At 41.8% G+C, this 21,954-nt stretch overlaps 1 protein-coding gene across 2 annotated transcripts in view; it reads left to right on the plus strand.

The window, feature by feature from the left end:
- igsf21a (immunoglobin superfamily, member 21a) overlaps nt 1-21,954 on the plus strand; it is a 208,373-nt gene that overhangs the window by 158,682 nt on the left and 27,737 nt on the right. For both annotated transcript variants that reach the window (XM_089010127.1, XM_089010128.1), the window contains exon 5: nt 18,700-18,815. In XM_089010127.1, the coding sequence (XP_088866253.1) occupies nt 18,700-18,815 (116 nt within the window). The remainder of the gene's footprint in view (nt 1-18,699; nt 18,816-21,954) is intronic.

Consider the following 21,954-nt stretch of genomic DNA (forward strand, 5'->3'; position numbering starts at 1 on the left):
AACAGAAGTGGCTGATCTCAAGAAGTCCTATCAGTGGCTAGAGAGGGCTGGCCTAAAGGACAGCACAGAGGCACTCATACTGGCTGCTCAAGAGCAGGCCCTCAACACCAGAGCCATAGAGGCAGGGATATACCACACCAGACAAGACCCAAGGTGTAGGTTGTGCAAAGAGGCACCTGAGACAATCCAACACATAACTGCAGGGTATAAGATGCTGGCAGGGAAAGCCTACATGGAGCGCCATAACCAGGTGGCTGGCATAGTCTACCGAAACATCTGTGCGGAGTATGGACTGGAAACCCCAAGGTCAAAATGGGAAACACCTTCCAAGGTAGTAGAGAATGACCGAGCAAAGATCCTGTGGGACTTCCAGATACAGACTGACAAGATGGTAATGGCCAACCAACCAGATATCGTGGTCATAGATAAAGGGCAAAGGAAAGCCGTTGTCGTGGATGTAGCGGTCCCGAGTGATGGAAACATCAGAAAGAAGGAACATGAGAAAATCGAGAAATACCAAGGGCTCAGAGAGGAGCTGGAGAGAGCCTGGAAGGTAAAGGTGACAGTCGTGCCTGTGGTGGTCGGAGCACTCGGGGCAGTGACCTCCAAACTCGACGAGTGGTTGCAACAGATCCCGGGAACAACATCGGATATCTCGGTCCAGAAAAGCGCAGTGCTGGGAACAGCACGGGTACTGCGCAGAACCCGCAAGCTTCCTGGCCTCTGGTAGAGGACCCGAGCTAAAAAATGGGGGACAGACACCACCCATGAGGGGTGAGACGAGGATTTTTATATATATATATATATATATATATATATATATATATATATATATATATATTGCTGCTTCTCTCCTCTCTCAGAACAGAGGATATTAGATGTTTAGTTACATAATGCAGTGAGCAATAGATGACGGGGGTGGGGCAGGGTAGGGGAATGCTCAGTTTTCTCAATTTGCATTTCCACATCACAAGCAGCCTGATCGCCTCATCGCTCTGCACACTGCAAAAGGACTTTTAGCAGAAGAGACTGTTTATGGAAATGAAGCCTCGCCTACAGTCTTGCGCCTTCATATTTGCCATGCGGCGCTTGCAATGCGAGCGTTGGCGGCAACGACGCCGCCATGCTGCGACCGACACAACTTAATTGACTGCCGTGTCGACCCAACGAGGTCTCGCGGTGACTGACACGGCACATCGGGGAGCGAGGCAGCGGGAGTTCCAAATCGCTAACAGCACATTGAAGAAGGCAAACGACTGATATATTGCTCCTCGTATGTAAAAGTTTTTATCTGGTTCAAACAGCCATACTCCCCCCCCACACACACACACAAAAAATCTCACAAATCTACTCTACTCGAGTAAATTAGTTTACTTTTCTGGGGGGGTTCTCTATTCTTTATTGAACATCTCAAGACGACGCCCAAACTCCAACAGCAAAGATGTAACCCACCCCCCAACACAAACGTTACAACATAAATCAGTCGTAGCGCATCGTATAATTAGCGGTGAGGCAGGGAATACCAATGAACTCCAAATGCAAATTAGATGAAGTGAAAAAGCCTGTGGCATTTATCATCCGCACGGCGGCAGTCGGTGAATTGCAATAAAATGAACAATGCAATAAATATAGAATAATAATCAAATAAATCAAGGCGATTCTATTCAGCTAGTTATATAGAGGAAGGTACTGACCATAAATTAGAAGATAAAACCAAGACAATCTACTGCAGTATCAATCAATGAATAAATAAATAAATAAATAAATAAATAAATAACCAAGATAATATAATGTGACACAACACAAAAGAAACAAAAAGTCTTCAATCTTTAGCACTTTTTGCAACTTCCTTTTTGCATGAAGCAGTTCTAGATGAAAGACGAGAGGATCAAAGCATCCTTTTCACCAGTGGATCAAGGACATTATGGTGAAGTGTGCACGTCTGCTACAAGACAAATGTTGAAAGCAATCACGAAGCTGTTGCATGAACTGACGAAAACAGATTTTCTCACATCTCCTGTCCCACGTAAATCCGCTTCAATTTTTATCTGCGACAGTTCCACGTACGCATCGGTGCTCTGCGCTGATATAACGTGTAACTCTCTCACCATGTGAAGGTGAATGTTTGTCTTTGTCCATTTGTTCCCTGTGATTCACCGGCGACCAATCGGGAGTGCACCGCCTCCTTTTTGCCCAAAGTCTGTTGGGATAGGCAGCAGATGGTCGGACAGATTAATCCGGAATAGAACATCAATATTATGCAATCCAAACAAAGAGCAGTGGGCTGAGATGTTAACCTTGGGAAACACCTTTAAATACTATTCAAAGTAAAGGCACAGAATGCATTTGAAAATAATTTGCATGGAAGACAGGGCAAAAGATTTTAGTGTTTTTTTCCAGCCGCTTTGCCTTGTAACCAAGATTTTACATTTTATCTATTTCCAGAAGAATGTGCAAAGCGTAAAGTGGAAGGAAGTGTTCAGCGAGGGTGGGTTCATTGGAATACAGTATGCAGCTTCATGTGTGCCAAAGTTAATATATTTGTCAGATTGCCCCAACCATGGTTACCATGCTCTGTAAATGATTCCTTATTTTCCATGTAATGAACTTTCTCTCACTGTCTTTGTGCTATATATATGTATATATATATATATATATATATATATATATATATATATATATATATATATATATATATATATATATATATATATATATATATATATATATATATATATATATATATATATATATATATATATAACGGAGTTGTGCACTTAGATTATTAAATTATGAAGGAAGTGACGCAACGGCGCACAGTGTGGCACCATGTCCCGCCCATAGTTTCCAGAACAATCTCGAGGAGATTCAGGGTGAGTCGCAATTTTCTGTTGGTCTCGATTAACGCGCATTTTCATGACAATATCTTATTTTGTTTCCCCTTTTATACTGTCTAGTGTTATCTAATTAGTTCCCTTGTTCATTTCGAGTCCAGATTACCATTTGTGTCATTATTTACTTCACGTTTTGTCGTGTGGAACTTTGAAGCACATGTGCTTCATAGTGCTTTTCTATTGCGCAGTTAATCACAAGACGAAACCCATGCGACTTCACCCATCCCTTCTGCCATACTGTGTTGCAGGTAATAATTGCTTCATTTCGTTTTTATTGTACAATATTTAGTTTCTTGTGTCATGTTTCATTTTCCCGTGAATGTTCGTGGCGGGTTGAACTGTGCGCCCTTGCAAGCGCACCACGTGTTCTGTCGAGTCTCCGCGTATGATGCGTTCAGGGACATCATGTAAATAACATCACACACATATATATATATATATATATATATATATATATATATATATATATATATATATATAGGTCCATACTCTCAGGTTGGGGGGGGGCGCGGGATATATATATATTACACCCATATATATATATATATATATATATATATATATATATATATACAGATTACAAGAAGTTATTTGCATGGAAAGCAGGGCGATAGATTTTCAGTGTTTTCAAACTAGCATTTTATATTTTCTCGTTATTAAAATAGAATTTATAATGTAATATATTTTTCTCCTGAAAAGTAAATAGTCTCTTCTCTCGATTCTGAAACCTTCAAAATTATAATTCTAAAAATATCCGCTTGGGCTCATAAATACAAGGTGTAGCGCGTGGCGTTTTGTGTTTGGATGGCATGAAACCACGCCTCCTCCTCACCACCAGGACAATTAAATCCTGACTCTGAGGGAACAAAACACGTCAATTTCTCCATAACGACAAACGACACTCCTCAAAGTCAAAGTCAAACTCAAAGTCAAAGACAAAGTCAAAGTCAGCTTTATTGTCAAATCCGCTATTATGCATGACATACAGCACAGATGAAATTACTGTCCTCTCAGACCCAGCATGCAAGGCACTTATAAAGACATTAACAAACATAATAAACATGAAAATGCCAACTTTCCCGGAGAGGGGAGCCGCTGCGTGTTCACGCGCCGCCATCTTGGGAAAAACAAAAAAATACAAAAATAACAAATAATATGACAACACAAAGACACAGAAAGTAATTCATTCTTCAGGAATTGCTGTACCCTCTTTGTGATGACATGAAGCAGTTCTAGATGAAAGAGGAGATGATCAAAGCATCCTTTTCAGCAGTGGATCAGGGACGTGGTGGAATGTGCACGTCTACTACAAGCTCAATGTTGAAAGCAAACACGAAGCTGTAGCATCCATTGATGAAAAGTCATTGTCTCACATCTACTGTCTCAGACAAATCCGCTTCAATTCCTCCTGATTTGCATTCCCCAGTCTGTCAGGGAAAGGGAAGTGTGCTTTCACATGGAAATGTGCCTTGACAAATATTCAACGTACAGATAGCATTTGCTCGCTCCTGCCTGACTAGTTTTTTTTTTCTCCTTTTTTTGCATTGATTAGTACATGTCACTCAGGTCCTTGAAACAAAACAAAAAAAGAACCACAAGTCTTAAATTTTAAAACAACTGCAGTACTTGACCATTTAAAGTAGTTGATTAAAAAGTCTGAGCTCGGAATGGAAATGATGTCTTCTGTGTTTTGAACCGACGGGACAGCAGACTCGCGCATGCTAATGTTTCTCAAAAATATTGACAGATGACACATTGGATTTTATACGCAGTATGCTTTACTCTATAAGCCGTTATCTTATAGCCAAGACCCTTAAACATGATATTTACTGCCGCTGTACTATTATACATTATTTTCATTTCGCTAAATTGTTATGGTCATGGCTATATCGTAAGTAGCAGTGAAAGTGACCTACTGTATGCTAAATGGTGGGGGTCACATAAAATTTAATGCCAAGAAAATGTTCAAATCAAGATGACGAGTCAAGACGTGGGGCGTGCCAACCATGCGTTCAGCCTTCTTGCAGATTGCTTACATTCGAATATGCGTTTCAGGCTGTCCAGTATGGACAAGCGGATACAATTGCAGGACAGATGAAAACCACATTGAAACAAAGCCTGATCCATGTGTTTATTCAAAAGTCACTTAGGTAACAGTGTACACCAAGTGTGTGAAACTTTTTTTTTTTGCCGTGGGCCCCGTTGTAGTTACGGTTTCCTCTCAGATGGCCGTTATGAATTTTGGTAAGCCATTAGAACAGGGGTCGGGAACCTTTTTGACGAAGAGAGCCATAAAAGTAAAATATTTAGAAATGTTTTTCAGTGAGAGCCACACACACACGCACACACACGCATGGACGGCCACTTTTCAACAAAATGTCAGAATTTAATATTCAAAATAACTTTGTGATAGTACTCACCGTTAACATGAATGGTTTTCCGTTCCTCATGTTGGTAAAAATCCAGCGGAACGATCGGAATGAAAGTCAACTTGCCGGCTCCATACGCAAAGTTAATGCTAGCCAGCCTGCACACGGCTCATTAGCTTCCACACTTGCTATACAACATACGTCTCACAGAAGTATATTGATGCTAACGTTAACATGGGGCTTGTTAAAATGTAATTGAGATTCGACTGTTTCATCGATGGTATTGTTTCATTGCAAATTAGAATCAGAACCTTTTCTCGCCACAAAGGCAAACCCTCGGTGTATTCAAGCTGAAATGTACTTTGTTTTGACTCCTCGGGCTCATTTAAATGGGCGTTTACCTGTTTCAACTGACGGCCAGTATCATCCAATCAAAATTGCGCTTTCCGCCAACGTTGGTCAGTGTCATCCAATCAAAATTGCGCTTTCCGCCAACCGCAGCCCCAACAGAAAATGAACAGAAAAAAGTGAGAAGATGTATTTAGATTTATCGGCGAGCCATATGCAATCATCAAAAGAGCCATATATGGCTCGCGAGCCATAGGTTCCCGACCCCTGCATTAGAATGTTTAATCCCCTCCAAATATTACAGATAGAGTGCACAACAAACAAATGAATACTACATTTCAAATTTGAAGTAAAAAATAATGACTGTTATTGTGGTTTACTTGAGAAAATTTGAAATGTTGGTTCGGACTCAGCAAGCATGATTTTACTTGACATGCTTGTTTTGCTTTTGCGGACCGAATAGAATGGTGTGCTGGGTCAGATTTGGCCCCAGCTTTGACTTTGACACCTGTGGTCTAAACAGTGTGAAATGTTTAAAATTGTCTTCATGAAGACAAAATAGCCTGCATGTACAAAAAGAAATGCCTTAATTAGTCTTCAGAACTTTCAACACTCACCATGGCTAAATTTGGAGATGTATGACTTGATGTTTTTTCCGCACTATATCAGGCGCTTCTGGGTATGAAGTTAAATGAACAGCCTATTCTAAATCCGTTTTCATATACAGAGCGCAGAGCGAAGGGGAAGTGTAGACAAATATGACGCATTTAAGCACAAAAGCAATCCAATGTGGCGATTTTGTAGCGCACACTCATCCAAAACATCATTATAGCATGATGAGAACCTATTTTGAGTCGCCAAGACATTTTATGCTGAGTGGGCCGTCGGTTTGAAGGCGGCACATCAATTGCCATTCGCACATCAGCCCATGTAATTTATGTTCTCTTGCAAAGGACAACCGACACCTTCCGACATGTTGCGTCCATAATTTTTAAAATCACTTCAAATGACTTCTACTGAATGCATTTTACAAAGATTCCACTGCATATAGCTATATTTTACGTTTTAAGAGTTGCACTGAATATTCATGAAGTCTTGTTTTTGAGTTGATGACAATGCTCGAAGTGACGTCACATTCGGAACACCCCTGATCGAGAAAGAGACACACAATGCATTTTGGGTACTTTTTTTCGTCTGAAAACACCATGTTGATCGCAAAATTAAAAGGAAAACTACAGTAAAGTCTCGTTATATCGATATTCTCGGGAGTCGTAAAAAATATCGATATAACCTGACTATCGATATATCCGATCCTGCGCCGAACTGCATTAACAAAAGCCGCCAAAAGAGGGCAGCCAAGCGCCATATAAGAAACGGAGCTGGCCATGAGCTCCCATTTTGTGCCTCTTTTTTTTTTTGGGGGTGAGAGATGTTCCCCCAATGTTGCCTCAAAATGGCACATATAATTCTTTAATGATTGCAAACATGTATGCTTTCATCTTCAGAACTACAGTGTATTTGAATCATATTCATAACTGGATGTGTAACAAGAAAGCATATTATCCGAAAGTGAAGCCATTGTCTGGATTGACAAGCAATCCAAGATGTCTTGGCGTGAAGTTATTTTAATTGGTGTTTTGCATTTGAATAAAAAGTGACATCGGTTGTCCTGTAATACACAGTATGGAATGTTAATAATTTTCAAAATCATCACGCTTCAGCAGACAAAACAAGAAACATTGGTGCAAAAAACGATTGCATTCATATACAGTACAGTGGGCATGTACATAACACAACAGGGAAACTGCAACGCTTACATCTGTATATTATGTATACAATTTAAAAAAGTCATCAATCTTCTTCTGCTTCCCATTTTTACCGTTTAACACAAACACTTCAATCTCGTCTGCTACACACGAGCTAGCGTCTGAAAATGAAAATGGCTACACGGGTGCTGGTCACGTAACAAACTCACGTGACCAAGTCGACCAATGGCGCTACCGATGGCGTGTCACGTAACCAAGTCACGTGACTAAGTCGACCAATGGCGCGACCGATGGCGTGTCACGTAACCAAGACACGTGACCAAGTCGACCAATGGCGCGACCGATGTATCGATATAAACAGCAAAATGGCCGGCGGGGAATGAAAAGGAGCACCGTAATAACCGGATTATCGTAATAACCGGGTATCGTACTAAACGGTACTAATTATACATAAAAAGACTAGAAATGTGCAAGGGAAATGAAAATAGTATCGTAATAAGCGGTACTATCGATATAACCGATATCGATATAACGAGACTTTACTGTACATATATAACACAATGGTGAATCGTGTCGCAGCCAATTGTGGTAACACGCAAAAAGAAGGTGTAAATTTACACAAATTCCCAGCGGACAAATCAGCCCATTTCCAACGGAGCCAAGCAGTCGAGTACCAGTGGAGGCGAACGAGGAAGCTAACCAGAGTTAACGATTCTCCGCATGGATAGCGGAAGTTCGAAGCATGTTTACTCATTTAGTCACACGGCATGCTAACTGTGAGCTCACCTGGTGAAAGAGAGCAATCGCCATATTAGTGGAGCAAACCGATCGGACAAACATCCACTTTCCACCGTGTCATTTTTAACTCTGGAGCGCTGTCGAGAGAGGAGCTCTCTCGTTGCAACATCTGATATTCGTATGCTTGTGATGGTCTCCTTTGTGTGTGTGTGTAAAACCCACCCCTCTGTCTTCTACCACAGATATTAACCAATCACGGGTGGCTTTACGGCTCTGATAAGTGGCCCTATATACTGGAGGAGACACAGCTTCAGCGTCATCTTGTGCATTTTCTGGGCACTACATCGGAGTCCAGATCTTCACCGGTTTAATCGCTTGCAGACGGCTCGAATTGAATTCAGAACTATCTGAATAATATTCATAACTGGATGAGTAACAAGAAAGCATCTTCTCCAATCTGAACTCTCTGAAGCCATTGTTTTGATTCTGGAGCAAGGCAGTTTGTGAAGAAGTATCCTGAAGTGCTGTCACGAACAAGGGGGCGGGACTTTTTGAATCTCCCCAGTTACTAGCTCATTTGTGGCAGTTTTGGGACACTTTAATCTGTGTTTTGCATTTGACGAAAAATATCAGCCTGCGTGCGTGTTTTGGGGATTTTATATGCTACACGTTTTTCTGATGTCAGTTAGGAAACAAAAAAAATGGTGTTGGTTGTCCTTTAAGTGTGACACAGTCGAACAGTGGCTCGTTGACAAAACCACAACGCCGCACCGCTATCTCACTTTTTGCATACAGCGGGACGCTGCAATATAACATTAGCACCGAGGATTGTGAGCGGCACTCGCTCGCGTAAAAAGCTTTTGGCGCACTTGGACATAGCGGGAAATACATAATCAGTGGTTTTTATTGCTATTTTGGAACAGTCCAATGTGTTTTGAGTCCAACACTTCAAGTACTTCCTTCAGGAACTGGATGGATGAGAAGAGAATTTGCATTTTGTTTCTTCATCGAGTTTTTTTCAAGATGCTTCTCGTACAGTTACTGGAGGCACTTGAAAGACAATGAAGCCCAATGAAGAAATGATAAATAACAGCCAACATTGGCATTAGCATGTTTTGTTATAATTGCAATGTGGACCTGCGTTACAATCAAATATCTCAGTGTGTAACTGGATTGGTGTTTATTTTTCTTAATAATAACTAAAAAGGCCCAGAATTCCACCACATCCAAGGTAGTTCGATCTTAGAGGTCACTCTGAGTAACCTGAGTGGTCACTCGATACAATGAGCAAGTGGAAGCTTTCAGTAAGCGCCATTCACGCGCAGTCTGGATGAAGACGGGAGAACAGCTTTAGTTCTGGAAGAGGAATCTGCGTCTCCAGATGTCTCCAGTATCCAAACAACAGCTTGCTACATTTGCTACACCCGTCTTCACAGTGCAGAGGTGGCCGGTTCGCATCCCGGTCTGGCCTCCCTGTGTGGAGTTTGCATGTTCTCCCCGGGCCCGTCTGGGTTTTCTCCGGGTCCTCCGGTTTCCTCCCACACTCCAAAAACATGCATGGCAGGCAGATTGACCACTCCAAATTGTCCCTAGGTGTGAGTGTGAGAGTGACTGTTGGACGTCTTTGTGTGCCCTGCGATTGGCTGGCAACCAATTCAGGGTGTCCCCCGCCTCGTGCCCGAAGACAGCTGAGATAGGCTCCAGCACCCCCCGCGACCCTAATGAGGAATAAGCGGTATGGAAAATGGATGGATGGATGTTGACATGTATTGGATTGGATTGGATTGGATTGGATTGGATTGGATATGCCTTTATTAGTCTCACAGTGGAGAAATATGAATATGAAGTATGAAGTATGGAGACTGCAGCGTATCGCTACTTTGCTTTCAACACTTGATGCCTGTGACACCTTGACACTTCTCAACAGGCGGAAACAAGCAATGTCACACTTATGATGTGTGACCAGTTTGTGCACACACAGGGGATATCCTCTTGCTGCAGAACATCAGATTCCAACACTGCTGCCTGGAATGACCTTCAAAATTGAGCTTGAAGGAAGACGAAGATGAAAAATGAGACATGACGGAGATGCGGCTAATATAATGTCTATTTGCAGTTAACTCTACACAATTTACTCATTCACATTTTCCCCCCATGGATCACATTGTTCTCTTCACATATATACTTTTATATGGATTCTATTCAAAACCTCAATATTTTTCCAATTGGCCATCATTTTATTTAACACACAAAATTGGCGTCTAAATGCGAGACCACAAAACAAAATCCTCCATCAAGCATCTCCCGTTGTTCCAAAACACCACCACTAGACTCTTGACTGGTACTCGTAAGAGGGAGCAAATAACTTCTACTCTGTCATTGCTTCACATTTTAGCGTTCTTTTCAAGATGAAATCATTTGTTTTCAAATGTTTATTTTTTTTTCGCTTTTGACTGCGTACGAGGTTTGATTTTTTGCTGTACTGTTTTTGTGTTTTCACCCTTTTTTGGATATTGGATTGGATTGGACGTCCCTTTATTCGTCTCGCAGTGGGGAAATTTAAATTTCACAGCAGAAAAGTTATGAAAGGAATAGGAAAGGAAAGAAAGAAGTAGAAAAACAAAATACAGGAGCTGCTGGAAAGGCAGCCACTTCTCGCTGTGCCATCTTGAAGTAAAAAAAAACTAAATAACACATGACATGACGACACAGACACGGAGAGTCATTCATTCTTCAGCACTTGATTGCCCTCTTTGTGACATGAAGCAGTTATCGATTCATTGAATATTCATTGAATGTTTCATTTTGTTGTTATATGTTTTTTTCTCCACTCTTTATACAATGGTGGTTGTTTTTAAATAGATGAAAAATACAGCTGAGTTGACTTGAGAATGACTCACCATGCCAATACTTCTGGATTTAATTGCAAGATATAAATATCTCTATTTTTGTTTTTCTGACGGTAATGCCAGACTGAATCTTTTCTATGATCAACATCTTTGTGGAGAATTAAAAAATAAATAAATACAGCGGCTAAAATATTTTCTCCATTTATGTTTGTCATAACTTCCTCATCAACAACCTTCGTGTGCCTGTTTGAAAGATAAAATTTTCATGTGTCATTTTGCCACCACAACATCAAAATTAGGGTATTTGAAAAAATTGAACATCACATTTCACATATGCAGTCAAGCTTTGATGACACTTACGTAAACCGTCACTTACGTAAATTTGTCACAGGTGTCACCAAGGCATATTGGGACTCTAAACTGTACTGTACATTGACTTTGCTAGTAGGTGGTAGCAGTGCCCCTGTGTTAGGGGAGTGGGGTGGTTCTATGGGCTTGAGTGTGTTTTGGAGGAGAGTAGAGGTAAACAGGCCAAACAGGAACAGATTGCTCACCCCAAACCCTGCGTCCTTGGGCAAAAACAAGTGGACAAGTGGGATGTGGGTGCCAGCCGCAGCATAATTAATGCCGAGCAGGATCCAGGGTGATTCTCATCTGCTCACATGGAGGAAGTGAAATGAAGACACAAATCTGTTTTATTTTTATTTATTTTTTTGTCAAGGGGACAGCCTTCAATCTGTACTGACTTTTAGGCAGGTATCACCGATAAATCACTGAATATTAAAAGACAACCGACACCATATTTTTTGTTTCCTAACTGACATTAGAAAAACATTTTATAGCATCTAAAATAACCAACACATGCAGGCTGATATTTTTAGCAAATGCAAAACACCAATACAAATGACTTAAAGTGTGCTAAAACGGCCAAAAAATTGAGGTGCGAATTGGGCAGAAAGTCCCGCCCCCAGTCCGTGACGTCACACCAAGACGTCTTGCCTTGATCGAGATTCAAAACAATGGCTTCAGATTCTGAGAAAATGCTTTCTTGTTACTCATCCAGTTATGAATATGATTCAAATATTTCTGAAGAGGAAAGCATCAATCTTTGCAATCGATTAAAGAAGTTCTTCCGGGTCATTTTGAGACAAAGGCAGAAGATGGCGCCAAAGCTCCGTTGGAAATGGGCTGATTTGTCTCTGTTGGGAATTTGTGTCAGCGAATATCAAATAGTTGTCTTGGTGCAACACATAACGATTCACCATCGCATTATTTATGTTTTTTTCTTCTAATTTCGCTATCAATATGGACCAACACAAAATTTTCAGACCAAGATGCATTGCGTGTCGCTTTCTCGGTCAGTGACGATACCTACCGTGATGTGACGGTAGGTATCGTCACCACCTCAAAAACAAGATTTCCTGAGTATTCAGTGCAAGTCTTAAAACGTAAAATACGGTATATGCGGTGGAATCTTTGTAAAATGCACGCAGTAGAAGTCATTTGAAGTGATTTTACAAATTATGGACACAACTTTTCCGGAGGCGTCGGTTGTCCATTAAAACACTGAAAATTGAAGAAATATGCTATTGATCAAATCTGGAAAAGGGGAATGGCAGAATCTACGTTTGCGCATTTCAAGGATGAGCACATAAACGGCATCTAAAATCTCTAATTCACTGTCACCATTAACTAACCGATAGCTCTTGTTGCTCAGATAGTTATAACTAGTGATGGGCAACTGAAACTTTATGAAGCACTTTTAAAACTTTTTGACTCCTCCAGATGGCACACTTGGCATAACGATATAGTGGAATTTGAACACATTTCTATTGCACTAACCTTTAAATTTAACCCAAGACCACCATCTGGAGAAGAAAAAGTATCAAAAATGCTTCATGAAGCCTCATTTTGCCATCACTAGTCGTAATTTCACAACATCAATGCTTGTTCATTTTAGCCCATCTTTGGTGCTTAAATTGGACGTTAGCATTAAGATGGACTTTTGTATGACGTAAAGTTGTATGGCTGTTCTCATTACGCAACACGTAGTATTATATAAAATTTCCCAGTCATACACCGACATAAAGGAACCCAAGCCCCCTCATCACGATTGCAGTCCGAACCAGAAGCATTTGCAGCTGAGTGCATGACATTGGTGCACGCAGGTGGTACAAGTGTCCTAATCTGACGTCCACTTGAGGGAGGCGAGGCATCTGCCGTCGCTCAGTGACGCCTCAGCGATGCCATATGCTCTACCATATGAACGTGCGGGCACGTTTCTTTCAAGAGATAAATCCAAAGCGCACGGGTGCAACGCTCAGAAGCTCGCTCAAATTCCACGGCTGCGATGAAACGACTTTGCAACAAGTGACGATAATTGGTTTTGATTTTAATTCCCGTTCCTGTCACTGAGCTCAAATGTGATTTCTGATGTCCTTGTTAACATTTGAACATTTTGTTCCTGTTCACGTGTTATTTGCACGTCATAACGGAGAGGCTATTGTCGTTGTTCCGATTCATCGGATTTGGAATCTAACCGCAGCTTGAGCATTCCGAGCATGTCGTCGAATGTCGGGGAACAGGCTCATGTCCACGACCTGTGGCTGTTCGTCAGAAATGGCCTTGCATTCCTCCAGCCTCGGAGAAATGGTGAAATCGTACGACTGCCGCAGGAATGAAGCAATTAACTTTGAATTGATTAGGTGAAAGAGTCAATTAACTCGACAATTTGAATTTCTAATTGCTTAATGTGCAATCATTGAGAGTTCTGTTTCCGGCAGTCACGCTCGACCTCTTATTTATGTCTTTGTGTCCGCAATTTTCATTTGCCAGACGGAAAAAAAGAATCCAAAGTTTGCAATTCTCCTCCAACCTTTGATTAGTGGATGTTTCAACCACAAAGAAGGACAAATTAGCTTTTGTATGTTCCTGCAGGGGGAGAGGCGGTGTTGTGACTGAAAGATGCCGAACGATCTTGAAATAAGTTGTCTGTTATCGTGAGCATTTCCGAAATGGGCAGGTACTGAGCCGTTGCCAAGTGTGGATGTGTCCACTGTCAAGTGGAGCTGAAGGTTCGACGTACCGCCGACGTACCGCCGCCATACCGCCGACGGACCGCCGGCATACCGCTGCTGCGCTATTGCGTCTGAAGTCGTAGACTGTAGCTAAAATGTACCCAATGACACGGTCTCCCGGCCGACTTTGTGAAATCTGTAACAACCAAAACAATCGCATTGAATGAAGCCCCAGAGATGTGGACTGGAGGCCAAAGTTTTCATACCAGGGGGACACTGGGAATGTTTCTCCCCAGTCCATCTGTCTCTGGGGCTTTAAATCCCTCAATTACGAGGCCGGGGGAAGTGGTCTCGCAGGAGCAATAAATGTTCTCTTGTTCTGAACATTCCCTAATCCCAGTTTCCATGTCCTTCCCAGACCCGGCGCGCCCCATCCTCTCTTTTCATGACGACTGATGTCGGGCTAAATGACGGGTGGGACGAAGAAGAGGAGGCGAAGCCAGTCGTAGAAGGGCTTGATTGTGATGGATGCAAGGGGCTTGGGAAAAAGAAGGCAGCGGTGTGTGTAGGGATCTGGTGTCCCGCCGAACCGTTTGAATGGCGACAGTGGCTCAAACGTTACCAACTGTCGCGAATGATTGATAGTGACTTTCTCTCAAAATGGTTCCCGGCACGCACCTTCCGAAAATAAGACCATCATGGCGAAGAGCAAGTTACCGCTGGTGTGTCTCATGAACAAGATGCAGATAATATAAAGCCATTGCTTTGTTTGCTTTAATGACCTCGTCGCCACACTAGCATTGGTTCCTATGCAACAAAATACTACGTAGCAAGACCAACATCAACGATGTGGCAATTTGGTTTACATTCCGTTTACTATCAACAGAAGCTACTTTCTCCATTGAATACATTGCACCGGTTTGGTTCACAGCGGCCATTTTGACATCCCAAAGCAAATGGCGATATAACAGTTAACAGCAAAACAAACAGATTTGATTTTAATTTGGGGTTTGAAGACTGTTTTATGGTTACAATCAAGGTTTCAAGCCAGGTTTATTTTTCCTTTCAAGCCATTTAAATGTTTAATCACTTCCTCGTATCATTACATATTCACAAGTAATAGCTAACTAATTGGGAAACCAATATTCTTGGAGTATAGTATTTTCTGTCCTTAATCAAGTTTCTGTAATAATGTAAAACGATAAAATGTGTACAGTAGCTCGACATGGTCATTCATTACATACGATAATTTGAAATTGGGTCTAGATTTTGATAGGTATCATGGAAATTAAACTGGTTGATTTGCTTTAGTGGGCCACATAAAATGTTGTAGCGGGCCAGATCTGGCCCCCGGGCCTGGAGTTTTACACCAGGGCTCTAACTTATCCCTTGGTGTAAAGGTTAGCATGTATTGTTGTTCATCTGTATGTGCCCTGCGATTGACTGGTGACCGGGTAAAAGTCGCAGCCCGAAGACGGCTAGGATGGGCTCTGGTATGCCCGGAAACCGACGTGAAGCTAAACGAATCAGAAAATGGACTGATGGTTTTCAGACAGGGTTATGCTTTGCAATTTGGCTTTGGAAGCTGCAGCTCAGATCTCAAATAGGGTGTCGACCATGGTTACATTGTTGCCGCTGACCTCTGTCTTTTGACAAGTGAAAGAATACCCGCACAATACGTGTTGAATGTACTCCGAAGGACAAAAAACAAAGTCGTCGCCGTATGTTTTTTTCCCAAAGGGAAAGGTCTTTTGCAGTGACATGTTAACAGAGAGATTTGAATAAATTCCATTTTGAAACCAACAGAGAGGACAAATGAATGTCACATCCATACACAAGCGCTCACCTGACGCCTGTCAGTCAATATGATTAATAATTCCCTACGAAATTGCAAAAGCCAACGCGATTGGAATTCCAGCCGAGATTTTTCCCCTTCTGCGCCGCGAGCCTGTTTCATTATGTAAGGAGGAGAAGGTGAGATGCCGGAGTTACAATTTTCAAATTGGTGCTTCAATCTTTTGCATCTTGAAAGAAAAGCTGCGGATTCATATCCGGCGCTCGATGTCTTCATGTGGCGCGAAACAAGAGTGCGTCTCGATCAATTATTCATCTCCGCAGTTTTTGCAGGGTGAAGTCTAGAGCGCTGATTGGCTCACTGGCAAAGGTACTTGTCAGGGGATTAGGAACGATTATCCGGCTGGCGAAGGCTTTGATTTAAGAGTTATTGTTGTTATTATTCATCTCATCTCATCTCATTTTCCGTACCGCTTATTCCTCATTAGGGTCGCGGGGGGTGCTGGAGCCTATCTCAGCTGTCTTCGGGCACGAGGCGGGGGACACCCTGAATTGGTTGCCAGCCAATTGCAGGGCACACAAGGACATACAACAGTCACTCTCACACTCACACCAAGGGACAATTTGGAGTGGTCAATCTGCCTGCCATTCATATGAATATTAAATTCAAGAGGAACGTTCTCTGTCGATATAATGAGATTTAAAAAAAAAAAATTTTTTGAAGAGCCAAATGTATCACAAAGTACGCGCATGCATTCAAAATAGGTTTCTGAGACAATGTGAAGGTTTTGGAGTGGTGTTTTAAATCTGGTTTTAGGTTGGAATGCCGATTTCAAATCGGGTTTAAGCATTCGTTCCTTAATTCTGCTTTCAAATCAGGGTGAAGCGCTCAAAGTAGGGTTTGATAGTGTCGCGTTCCTGTTCCTGGCTTTGGCAGTAGGTGGCAGGCTGTGCAGACTTGCCGGTTGCAGACCTGCTGCCATTTGGGTAATTAAGGACTGTGTATTTAAAGACCGAGGAACTTGCCCCCTGTTTTCGGAGAATTGTGTAGCTTGTGGCGTAACAGCTGCTTCACGGTGTTTCCTTGGAACTGCACTTCTCAAAGCCTTACATTTTTTTTTTCAAGCCAGTGATAACAGGTTGAGTCATGTTTTAGAGTTCAAACTAAAGCCACCATCCAGGGTCACATTTTTTAAATGGCTTTCAAATACACTGGCAATGTTTCCATGCTGGATTTTGTTTTTGGACAATAGACTCAAAATAGGCTCTCAGTCTGGGTTAAGACTTTATTTTTCAGGCATTGTAATTGTTTCAATTCAGTCTCTGTTAAGACATCAATATTTTTTTTCAGACATTGTCATGGTTTCAATTCAGTCTGAGTTTGGGATCTTCAAGAAAATTTCGAGTTTCAAGCAAAGGCGACGATGCTGCATCGCTCCTTCACATTATCTTTTATTGTTGGCCATTTTGCAATGACTTGCATTGCGTCAGGTTGTCAGCAAGTCAATGGAGTGTCCGGAGGTTAATTTACAACATATGAATGTCATCAATAGGCAATTAAGATGTGCGGCAAAATGGCGCCGTGCTGCCCGGCGGTGAAATCCCCAGCCTGACTTTAATCAATTAATTGCTCTGACATGGCTCTTTAAGAGCGCCTGATAGATTTATACATTAAAGCTGTCACGCTGACCTTTCTTGTCATCCCGCGGCGCCGTGACGGCAGCCCGACAGTTGTTTTTGACGATAAAGACGTAGATCCCAGGTCACTTCATCTATCGCCCTAAATTTCCCTTTGTATCGATTGTACATCTGGTGAAAAACAGGAAACTGACATGAGGGTCTCCAGATGAGCGCCCAAGAAGCAAACAAGTCAAAAGTCGTGCAGTCAAGGGTTTGGCTTTCAGATTAGGGTGTCAATATGTGGGTTGGGTTTTAGGTTTAGTGTTTCAACATTCCAACATGTGTTTTTTGGGATGTAAATCTGGCTTGAAATATTGGTTGTTATCTTGATTTAGGGTTTCACATATGTTATAGGGCTTGGAGTCAGGATTAGGGTTTCAAGCAAATTGGGGCTTCAAGACATAGTTGAAGTTTAAAAGGAGATTTTCAAGTCTTGTCTGAGTTTTAAGGAAAGGTTTTGGGGTCAATGTTAGGGTTTAATAGGCAAGTTGGGGTTTCAAAGTAGAGATTTAAACCAACATTAATGATTCAAAATGGGATTTCAGTCAGGTGAGGGTTCCGTGCGTGGTTAGGTTTTCAAATTTGGCTTTTAATTGAAACCCACATTTTGAAGCACGTCTCTGAACTGGTTTAATCTTAAACCCACTTTAAAAGCTTTGTTTTACCCTCATGCAATGGAACCCTAATTTGAATGTATGTTCAAATGTGGGTTTTAATCCACAGATTGGCTGAAAGAGAAAGGGGGAGGGTTATTACTTTTATAATTGTATTAGGATGTATTGTTGACTGTCCCCGTCGCCTTTTGACCCTCTGCACAAACCAAATCTCAGACCTTGACTGTCAGATGATATTTTCCTGGAATCAGGCACCGTATTGGCGATGAAATATTCATGTTGCCATTTAAGGCGCCTGGGCTTGCTGCTTGTTGAACATATTATTTTCTTTTCTCTCTCGAGAAGATTTGCATTCATTCATCGCTACTCTCTCAGCACTGTCGTATGTTGCTTGCGGATTTCAGTTTAGCGACTCAGCTGAAATTCAAGACATTGTCAGGGTTCCAAGTTCAGATTTCCACTTGGGACTCTGGTGTCAGATTTGAGTTTCAAGTAAGGGTGTGGGTTGAAAGTGAAGGTTTTTCAATGATTTATGGATATTTTCTATGTCTGACTTTCCCTGAGGTCCTTATTTTTTGTTTGAAACGTGCCAAATGAATGACAGAGACTCTTGTATTTGTGTTCTACTAGCTCCTCCAAACAACATCTCTGTGGTGGCCGAGAACACGCCGGCGCCGTTCAGTCGATACCAAGCCCAGAACTTCACACTGGTCTGCACTGCAAAGGGAGGAAAGCCCGCACCCTCGGTACGTGGACCTCGGCATATTCAATACACGCTTCCCTTCAGCATTACGTCGAGAGGAAATGGAGGGAAAATCATTAATCTGCTACGCTGACTCCTAAAAGGAGATTGGGTAGCTGCTTCGTTGGCATGGCAACCTCTCCAAATTGTATGTGAGTGGATGAGATGGATCTGTGCATCAGACTGAAAACCAGTCAGAAAATTATACCGTATTTTCCGGACAATAAGGCGCGTCCAAAAGCCTTCATTTTCTTCAAAAGATGACCCCACGTCGTGTAATCCGGTGCATTTTATATGCAAAGTCACATTTATGCAGCTGCGAAACTGTCAGTAGCCGCTGACAAAATTCCATTTCCTGCCTGTAGAAGTAGTACAGACGAACAAGATTGTCGCGTTTTGCGAGGTGGTGATGGCGGGTTCGGATCCCAAAAAGCAGGCAGGAGGGAGCAGGAGGTTGTTTGACAAATTGTATTAAAATAAAGGTCAGCAGTAACAAAATGTAAAACATCAAAATGATCTGAATGGAAAAAATACAAAGTAGCAAAAGAAAACCAAAAGTAAAAGCCCGCCAAGGTTAAACAAACACGTACACGATGCATGCTGCAACCAAGCAGCAAACAAACAATGAATCGGCACCGGATGATCGTGCCAGGTGTCCTTTTAAGTGTCATTGATTATAACGACCAGCACCTGCGAGGCTGCCGGCAGGGCTGACGTCGCTACCCGCTGGTCGCCAACCAGATCATGACAAAGATACGTTCTGAGCGGTCATTCGTAAGGTGAATTTGATCATAAATTGTTTCAGTGCAGTGTATATTTTGTATGGAATGTATGTTTAACTTAAACACACTTACTGTAGTATGACGACCCTTGGGTCTTCAGTAAGCCATTACTGAAGCTGCTGGCATGTAATTACCAATTTACGTGCCATTACATTTTGTCATGGATCACCATTCGCCTCCTCCTCTGTGCGTCAACTGGGAAGAGGGATTTCCTCCCCGCCCACATACTCTACACAGCCAATCATAAGCGAGCTCGGCGCCTGCTCGTCAGAGCGTCAACTGGGAAGAGGGACTTCCTCCCCGCCCACATACACGCAGCCAATCGGAAGCAAGCTCGGCGGATCGGGGCCTGAACTCGTTAGCAACACTTCAGCGTAGCGCTGATTGGTCTGCCTTGGTGTCCGTCGCGTAAACATCCAGCTCTTGAAACCTCTAATGCAGGGGTGTCAAACTCATTTCGCATCATAGGGAGATGTCAAGTGGGCCGGACCATTAAAATTATACCATACTCTGCTAAAAATAGCAAACATATCATATCTTTCCTTTGTTTTGGTGTAAAGAAGCACAAGAACATTAGGAAAATATTGACATTTAATGAACTATCCTTTTACAATACATTTCATGAAACATCTCATATTTCCTTAGACAAATGTGCAATTTACTTTTATCATTCACAAATATGCATTGCAACTGATCGCATTGATTGTACAAAGGCAATAAATGCAATAAATCCTCTCTGCTATAGTATTCCTTGTCAGGCTAATATTGGCAAAAGCTTGTCGCTTGTCTCTCCAAGTTCAGCCGCCTTCATCATGCATCGTTTAACAGTCACCGTCGAAATACGGCTTCGATGCTAATGCTATTTGGATGCTAATGCTATTTCGCTAGCAATTAGGTATCTGGCTTTTACCGCTGCTTCGTTAACTTCTCGGCTCCGGATGAAAGTTGACTGCTGTTTCCTCAGACCCGCCAGCAATTTGTTAATCTTTTCTCTTCTCAGTTGTCCTTGCAACCCATCATATTTTTCGCTGTGATGAGTCTCGTAGTGGCGTCGAATATTATATTCCTTCAATACCGAAGCTTGTTGCAAACACACCGTGCATCTCTGTAAATAACTAGGATGTGGTCCATTTTTCTTTGAAAATTCTACACTCCTTATCTACTTTTCTCCGTTTGGATAATGACATTTTGGCTAATGAGGGTGTAGCGGAGATGTAGAGACCAAGGTATTAACAACGTCGTAACAAGCAGCAGATGGCGCATTGACACCGTCTGCTTTTTTCAGTCTGTCTCAGTGATCCGGCGTGTCTTCTACTCTGATGGAAAGAGTGCGCCCCTTAGCGGATAATCTATGAATTGCAGCGAATTAAAAATATTAATTCCATGTATTTTATGCATTTTTACACTTTCAAATTATCCTGCGGGCCTGATCGAACCTCCTTGGGGGCCGGTTCCGGTCCGCGGGCCGTATGTTTGACACCTCTGCTCTAATGTTTCTGTGTGCGTGAGTGAAGACCAGTATGCAGCCAATCGCAAGCGAGCTCGGCCGGAAATAGGCGTGAAATACAAAATCTAATTTATAGCATCTCTGTCTGAACGTTTTTCGACATACTATACCTGTAAAAATGTTCGTCTGTACCGTAACGTCGTAACGTGAATTTTCGTAAATTTAGGAGCGTCAAGAGTGCTAGGATATATTAAACTGCTTTTCATTTGGTTAATCTCTTAAAATTTCTTCGCCATGCAGATTTTTTTCTGTATTTTGCCGTAATTTTACATTTTTGGCACAATAATTATAAATGGAAAATGTTTTTTTTTTGCCTGTGTGTGCATTTTTTTTCTTCTCAAAATTTGAAGGCCAAAATATACGATGAAAACCCCTTCAGGGAAATAAGTTTTAAAGAAAGAAGATTGGTCATTCCTGAAAATTATATTAATATATGTACTGTGATAAATGGATAAAACCGTGGAATATTTTTGAGGCTGTAGGAGAAATTGAGCTGTCTGAGCCACCAACTTCATTTTCCCCTGTTGAAGAAGTAGTCAGCGGTGCATTCTGGGGTTTATAAAACATTTGTGTGTTGATGAAAAGAGACTGAAATGGCACCTGTTAAGAGAAAAGTTTACAATGCAGAGTTTAAACTCAAGGCGATCAGTCATGGAAGGTGCGCCTTATAATCCGGTGCAATTTATAGTGTGGAAAATATGGTATTTGCCATTCTAATAAAAGATGCATTTCCTGCTTTAGTGTCATGAATTTCAACTGGGTTTCAACTATAGGATTTTAAATCCAAGTTTCCAGCATGAGTGGTAAGAAGATCTTTATCAGCTCTCTGCCTATTGCAGGACAGTTTGATAAAA

This window comes from Hippocampus bargibanti, linkage group LG12 (genome assembly GCF_051943395.1).
Source record: "Hippocampus bargibanti isolate YZ-2025 linkage group LG12, ASM5194339v1, whole genome shotgun sequence".
Taxonomy (NCBI): Eukaryota; Metazoa; Chordata; class Actinopteri; order Syngnathiformes; family Syngnathidae; genus Hippocampus; species Hippocampus bargibanti.